This window comes from Protobothrops mucrosquamatus, unplaced genomic scaffold (assembly GCF_001527695.2).
Source record: "Protobothrops mucrosquamatus isolate PMUCROS unplaced genomic scaffold, P.Mucros_1.0 scaffold959, whole genome shotgun sequence".
NCBI classification, from domain to species: Eukaryota; Metazoa; Chordata; class Lepidosauria; order Squamata; family Viperidae; genus Protobothrops; species Protobothrops mucrosquamatus.
In genome coordinates this window covers 348,619-356,547 of record NW_015387203.1, presented here as the reverse complement: position 1 = coordinate 356,547, position 7,929 = coordinate 348,619, and the positions used below count along the sequence as shown (strand labels likewise).

Below are 7,929 nucleotides of genomic sequence, written 5' to 3'. Positions count from 1 at the left end.
CCTTAAGCTGTATTTGAGCATTTTATTTCTGTTTCCTAATGAAGAGCTTTGCCTCTGGTTAATTTTATACCCTTATGTTTGGCTTATTACTCTAACTCAGTGGTTCTCAACCTGTGGGTCAGGACCCCATTTGGGGTCGATCGACCATTTCACGGGGGTCACCAAGCAAGGCTGTCCGCCATTTTTTTGTTCGCCATTTTTTTCCCCTTTTCCGGCGGGTGCCTTACCTCCCTTGGGCTGGGCCAGCTGGTGGTCGGCCTGCTCCATCTCTGCCGCTTGCCAGCTACGCCTCGGCCGGCGCAGGGGGCGGAACTACGCATGTGCGGCGCTCCCGGGCAGGGAAAGTCCTCGACTTACAACCGGTTTAGTCCTCGACTTACGACCGGTTTAGTCCTCGACTTACGACCGGTTTAGTCCTCGACTTACGACCGGTTGGGGTCGCGGCATTAAAAAGGTTGAGAAGCACTGCTCTAACTTTTCAAAGTCTGATAAAATTTTATTAATCTCACTGAACGTTATGTCACCTTGAAAATTTTGAGAAATATTTCCTCTACTTCTTCATTTAGGTTATAAATTGATACATTTAATAGAATTTTCCAAAATTGAATTTTCTGACATCCTATATTCCAGCTTGATAACCCTCCCTGACCGGCACTGTTTTGAATATGATTTTCAAGCCAGTAACCATCCATGTAACCGTTATGTCACCCAGTCTGCACTGAACTTGTTAATCAGAATGGTATGAACATTTTGTTAAGTGACTTTTGGGTCAATCTATTTTAATGGTATATACACCATTCCATTAATCTACTAAGGAAGTTATCTGATTAAATAATATGATAAGGCAAGATTCATTCTTGACAAATTTGCACTGGCTTCAGAATTACTATGCTGTTTCCAAGTTATTTACAGACTGATTATTGTGAATGGACTATCAAATCCATCTTTCGCAGACTACCAAGATGCAGAACACAAATTCTCAGGAGGACTGGCTTTCCGTCATGCACACAAGAATAGAAAAATTAAGTCCTTTAAAAAGAAAAGGTGACACTGGAGGAGGAATCAGAAGAAGAATCTGTGAACCAGGGCCAAGAAAGCACAGTTACATCATTCCATACAGTTTCTGATTAAAGTTCAAATTTGCCAATTGTCATCGAATCATACAATTGCAGAGATGAAAAGGAACATAAGGATCACCTAGTTCAACCTTCCATGATGTGCCAGAAACCATTCAATTATTCTTGAAAGTAGCTTGCCCAGCTCCATAGAAGTTGTGAGGATGCTCCACAGGTCACCTGCTCCACTTTTGGACAGTACTTGTCAGGAAGTTTTTTTTCCTTATATTTAAATGAAACCTAGATAGCTACAATTTTTGACCAATATTTCTAGTCTTAGTTTATGTGGCAACAGAAAATAATTCCTGATCATCTTCCCTATGGCTCACTTTTACATATCTGAACACTGTACTGACATGTTTCTCCTTGGTCTTCTTTTCTTTTCACATCCCAAATTCCTTCTGCATGTGCTTATAAGGCTTGTTCTCAAAGATGATAAACCTCATCTTGTTCTCATCTGAACCTGTTCCAACCTCTCAATTTGGAAAAATAGTACCAAGAACTATATAAAGTGCTGCATTTTTTTCAGGAAGGACCTGGAGGCATTGAAGATGTGGTTCTGTTAAAGGCCTAGAGACCGCAGATGGATACGAAGCCAATCAAGTGGTTGGCGTGATTGTGTTTGTTGATGTCATGGGGGGTGGGGTGGGGAGAGAAACTATGGTTATTGTAATGTGCATTTTTAATTTTGTAAGCTGCCTGGATCACTCTGAGTTGAGCAACTATATAAATTTGTTTAAAAATCCTTATTTATAGGCGACCATTTGTAACTTATTTTGTAATTTTCAGAGCTCTTATATTTATTTTCTTCTTTTTAAATAACAATTAAAAATAATATTATTTAAATAGTAATAATAATCTGATTTTGTATATTCGTGGTGGAATTGGAAGAAAGGGCTGAAGCCTGCGGTCACATATCATTTCACTATGAATGAGCCCAGGAGATGGTATTATTGAAGTTATTTCAGTTCTTTACATTTTAGCCTTTTAATCAACAGAAAGGCAGTACAGGTTGTGAAAGCCTTCTTTATCTCATATACTGGGGTTAGGGAGAAGATGCCAGATATACCTCCTGAAAGTGGTAGCACCAGGATTGCCAAGCAGTTACCCCAAAGTGGGAGGTAGACGCCTGATGGAAAGTCCTAGAAGCAGAGATTTGAGATTCTGGCCTATATGACTCTATGGGTTTAGCCATTTCTCTACACTGCTTCTTTTATGATTCGATCTAAAAACTTTATAAGTATTAATGCCCTGCATATTGGTCTGTAGTTGAATAGAATAGAATAGAATAGAATAGAATAGAATAGAATAGAATAGAATAGAATAGGAGCTGGAAGGGACCTTGGAGGTCTTCTAGTCCAGCCCCCTGCTCAAGCAGGAGAACCTATACCATTTCAGACAAGTGACTGTCTAGTCTCTTCTTAAAAACCTCCAGTGATGGAGCACCCACGATTTCTGAGGGCAAGCTGTTCCACTGGTTAATTGTTCTCAATGTTAGGAAGTTTCTCCTTAATTCCAGGTTACTTCTCTTTTTGATCAATTTCCAACCATTGTTTCTCATCCTTCCCTCTGGTGCTCTGGTGAAGACCACATTTGCCCATTTCCAGACATCTGATATTTCACAAGTTCATCAAGATTTCCTAAAATTATACATCCATATTCAACTCCCTTGACCAGTGTTTTTCAACCCTGATCACTTGAAGATGTATGGATATGCATGGCTGGCTGGGGAATTCTGGGAGTTGAAGTCCACACATCATCATGTTCCTGAGGCTGAGAAATATAGGTTTAGATCATGACCTAGTGAAACAGAATAGATATTTACATTAAATGACTAAAATGACTTTTTATTTCCTTCCACAGCTCTTATAAATTCCATAACCTGTAAAGACATAGGAATCATTATGGCAACTGCAGTCCTGCAGATGGAAACTCAGGTCCAGGAACATTACTCTTCTGAGGTTTCTTCCTCCAGCTCAGTTGAGCATATGACTCAGACAACCACAGGTCAGAATATCAAAAAATGCTATAGCTGTGTTTTAGAAGAAGGAACTAAGTACAGTTATATTAATTAATTCTAAGTCAGCTAATGTAGACAAGTGGGTTGTATCTAGAAGGGGGTAAAACCTCTTTTTCACACCCACCCATCAATTATCACTATAATCAGTACTTTGGCTTGTTTCAGGCTTAGCATATGGGAACTGTAATTCACAATTATGTTTAACTTGGCCTTCCCAAATTGAATGTTTCCCAAATGTGATGGTCTGTTATTCACAGTGCAGTCCTAACAAATGGGCATTGCAGATCGCCAATTGCAAAAGCCAATTGCCCTTTCTAATTCTGCCACCCAAAGCCAATGGAAAGTCTCTTGGTGTCTTATATTCTTTATTTTGGTATTTCTAGGCTGCTTTGATGCTTGCCTGCCCCTGTTAGCAATAGCACTTACACTTATATACTGTTCCATGGAGCTTTACAGCACTCTCTGGGCAGTTTACAATGTCAGCATATTGCCCTCAACGCTCTGGGTTCTCATTTATGTGATATCCATCATCAGCCTTACAGGTAGACCAAACAGGAAACACAACCAGATCAGCTACTGGAAGTCTATTTTATTGTAAGGTTACATTAAAAGTATCTTGCAAATCTGAAAGTACAGTTCCTCCCCATTTCCTTTACCCCCAATATATAAGGGAGAGTCTCTTCTGAACCTCCCACCCCATACACTATCCAGCACTATAAGCTATGCTGTCTCTTATCTGACCATTCTTTAGGCAGAGTCTTTGAAGGTCATACGATTACACCCATTTTCCTCTACCATCTAGCCTTAGTCAGAAATCAACCTCTCTCATGCAGACTCTGAAGTCATACATCCATGATTATCCTTTCTGTTCACTCCAGTCTCAGATGGATTATGTCACAGGGGCAGGGAATTCTTTTAGTTTATGATCTACTTTATAGCAAGAGGAGATGACATCACAGAGATCAAAGGCACATTTTCCCAATCTTTTCTATGCATTTGTTTTCTTTTTTCGATTGTAGCAATTAAATCTAAAAAGTTACTGATGCTAGTATATTTTACCTTTCCTATAATTTGGGCAGCAACTAATGCAAAGATATTTATCTCTTATGTAAACAATGAAATTCCACTATTGCTTGCAGAATAATGGTTTGCTCATTTGCATTATCAAGCAATAGATTTTATCAGTCATTTTCTCAAGCAATGCTGTAGACCCATCTTATTATACTGTCCATCTACTGGAATATTGCCTATATATTTCCATTTTCTAATTATAACTGATTTGGTGCTAAAGGTAGAAATTTAATACGTTTTTATTTTGCATTTTTTTCCCTAACCATCAAATATATGCAGTAAATTTAATTTTGGAGAAAATTTAAAACTAAACTAAAACTTAACTAAACTTCTGTTTAGTTATATATGGTTTTTATTAAAATCTTTCTGCTAAAAATCTGAATTCTTATTCAAAATGAAAAAAAATGTTCCCTTCAGTTTATAGTCTTGCCAACAATTTACTGCACCTTTATAAGATCTATACAAGATTTTTATTGGAATTGATGGCACTGATGTAAAAAGATACATTTCCTATAGCGTTGCTTATAAGCATCCCCCAGGCCACTGTAGAAATTGTTAGTTCCATCAAAACCTATTTCAAATAAGGCCTGATGTATTTTTGATATTATAGCTTTAGGTTCTATAAAGAAATTTTTCAACCTTAGTCTATTACCTATCTCCATCATCCTTATTTTGCAATTATAAATGATTTAACAATACATAAGTGATGATATCTTATATTTTCATTGTTGTTTTGGTCCAAATTATATAAAGTATTGTGTTGTTATAAAAATACTTCCTTCTATGAAGGCCTTTTCCCCTACATTATTTCAATTGTATGGATATTTCTTGATTTAAAACTTAAATTCTGATTAAAACTTAAACAGATACCTAAAATAAATCCTGGAAACCTCTTTCTCCACATTCATCACATGACTTATATAAAGTTGCTATTGAGTTCATTTGTTTTATGAAAGTCCATCTGGAAGGGGAAAAACAGATTTAAAGTCTTACCCAAGAACTGAACATTCTTCATCTCAATCCATTATTTGTTGTATTATAAAAGAAATACTCTGTATTAACTGAGCTACTTGGTTATATAAACAAGGTATGCCCCCCAATTCTACCATAATTTGAGGTAAGCATGAAATATTGCTTTTTATTATATTATCACTTGATTTAAACAATATAATAAAATACTTTTTTCAGTTGGTTAAGAATTGTTCCATATTTTCATGTCCTTTCTTAATTTTTTAATATAGACATAATTACTGTATTTTTTTCATAGAGCTATAATTATTATTGAATAGCTTATTATAATTATATTATAATAATCAATTATTACTGAATAGCTCTTGGATATATTACTCTGGATATTTAAAGATTTTGTATTCAAAAGCAACTTGCAAAATATTTGATATAATTGTTTACTTACTGTATGAGACTGAATTTGAATATTAATGATAGATTTTTTTTTAAAAAAAATGGATTATTAAGCATAGACTCAAGCAAATTTTTGATCTTGTTTTTCATAAACTGGGAGTATGTGAAACATCAGAGAGGGTCATATTTATATCAACAGCAAATAAATCCAATAGATAATTTGTGTCCTCTTATTTGTTCTTTGATGAAGGCCATGAGGAAATGAAGAATGACATAATGACACCTTCAAAGGAAAAGGATTAGGGAAGCTGGGATCCTTTTTCACTTTTAAACAGAATTTGTGGTGAATATTGAACTGTGAGATCTGTTCTAAAATTTACTGAAATCATGATGCACATATTTCTTTTAGTGTTTCAGTATTTAGCCATCCACTGTTGGGGAAAAAAAAAACCTGAGCCGTTGTTTTTCTACTTATTGCTTTCTGCAGATATTTGCAGACCTAATTTTCAAACCGATGAATAAAAAAATGTTATTTTGTATGACACATGCCTGCTTTTATCTGCAGAGGAAATGGTTTCCAAGAAATCCTCTTCTTCCACAGAGTCCTTCAGCATGGTTTCTCATTCTGTGGAAATCCCTACAGGAGAGAGCATTCCTGAATTCACGGAGAAGCCTCAGCCACTGACAATTGCTGAAGGTAACCTCTCATTCACCCTCCATATTAACCTTCCTGAATGTAATAGTTGCAGATGTATTACACAACAACTGCCGCATCAGAAACCCTCCTAAAACTGAATTTGGATGTGAATGTTAATGGGCAGAAAATTGGGAAGGAAGGGATTTGAATGAAGCCACCCAGGCAGAAGCATTCCACGTGGTAACTTTTTGATGTAGGCTCGACTTGAATATTCCAAACATCTCACTATGAAAAGCTGGAGCTGGACATATGAAAAAAAACACAACAAAGTGTTCTCAACCATTTTTCTTCAGTAGAGAATACTAAATTGGCTGGTTGGTTGGTTTGTTGAATTTCTAGGCTGCCCATCTCCTAAGCAACTCTGGACAGCTTCACAAATTAAAAGAACACACAAAAATAAACCAAGCGACAGTATAAATTGCAGTTATATCTTATCCAATTGAAAGGACACACTGCAACCGTTATAAATATGAGTCAGTTGCCAAGTGTCTGAATTTTGAACACTTGACCACGGGGATTCTGCATTGGTCATAAATGTAAAAAATGGTCATAAGCAGTGGTGGGATTCAACCGGTTTGCACCACTTCGGCAGAACAGGTAGCTAATTTTTTATTGCCCAGGCCCAGAATGGACTTCTGGAAGCGGCATCCACACAGAGAACAGGTTGTTCACATATTTGAATCCCACCACTGGTCATAAGTCACTTTTTTCAGTGGTATTGTAACTTCAAACAGTCACTGTTGTAAGTCGAGGAAAAACAGACAAATTGAAAAAACAGACAAATCTGTCTGTTGCAGCATCTAACTCAGGGATAGGCAACCTTGGCTCTTTTATGACTCTTGGACTTCAACTCCCAGAATTCCTGAGCCAGCATGGCTGGCTCAGGAATTCTGGGAGTTGAAGTCCATGAGTCATAAAAGAGCCAAGGTTGCCTACCCCTGATCTAACCTCTCTTGTTGATCCCATTTAGTTGTTAAAGAAAGAGGGTGGGAGCATCAGATGTTGAGGCAGCCTGCAGATTGCCCCCAATTGTGCAAATCTGGTACATTCAAAGTCATTTCTTGTTCAAATCTCATTCTGTGTTGCTTGCCAACAGGAGGTAAAGCTACATTCCGAGCCAAAGTGATAGGTAACCCCAAGCCCAGTGTTACATGGAAAAGAGAAAGTGGAATACCACTCAGAGAGGGATCAAAAGTATTTTTCGACAGCATCAATAAAGAGTACATCCTCAAGGTAAAAATGTGTGGCTTTTTAAAAGTTGCTCCTCTCTTTTGCTTCCTTCTCTGCCTTGCAAAGTAACACTTTTTTAATTTTCAAAAGTGATCTTCAACACTGCAGTTTTCAGTAGCATTATATAGAAAATATGGGACAGAATAAGAACATTTTAGTGAACCCTGGGTACTGCATACACTAAATACACATGAAGTGTTTACAATGCCTTGGTAAGGCCACACTTGGAATACTGCATCCAGTTTTGGTCACCACGATGTAAAAAAGATGTTGAGACTCTAGAAAGAGTACAGAGAAGAGCAACAAAAATGATCAGGGGACTGGAGGCTAAAGCATATAAGGAACGGCTGCTGGAATTGGGTATGTCTAGTTTAACGAAGAGAAGGACGAGGGGGGACATGATAGCAGTGTTCCAATATCTCAGGGGCTGCCAC

At 37.2% G+C, this 7,929-nt stretch overlaps 1 protein-coding gene across 1 annotated transcript in view; it reads left to right on the top strand.

Moving 5' to 3' along the window:
• Positions 1–7,929, top strand: part of IGSF22 (immunoglobulin superfamily member 22) — a 46,198-nt gene that overhangs the window by 2,588 nt on the left and 35,681 nt on the right. Inside the window, exons 2-4 of the mRNA XM_015819620.1 lie at positions 2,979–3,122; positions 6,134–6,265; positions 7,362–7,498. Coding sequence (XP_015675106.1) covers positions 3,020–3,122; positions 6,134–6,265; positions 7,362–7,498 — 372 coding nt within the window. The 5' untranslated portion in view covers positions 2,979–3,019. The remainder of the gene's footprint in view (positions 1–2,978; positions 3,123–6,133; positions 6,266–7,361; positions 7,499–7,929) is intronic.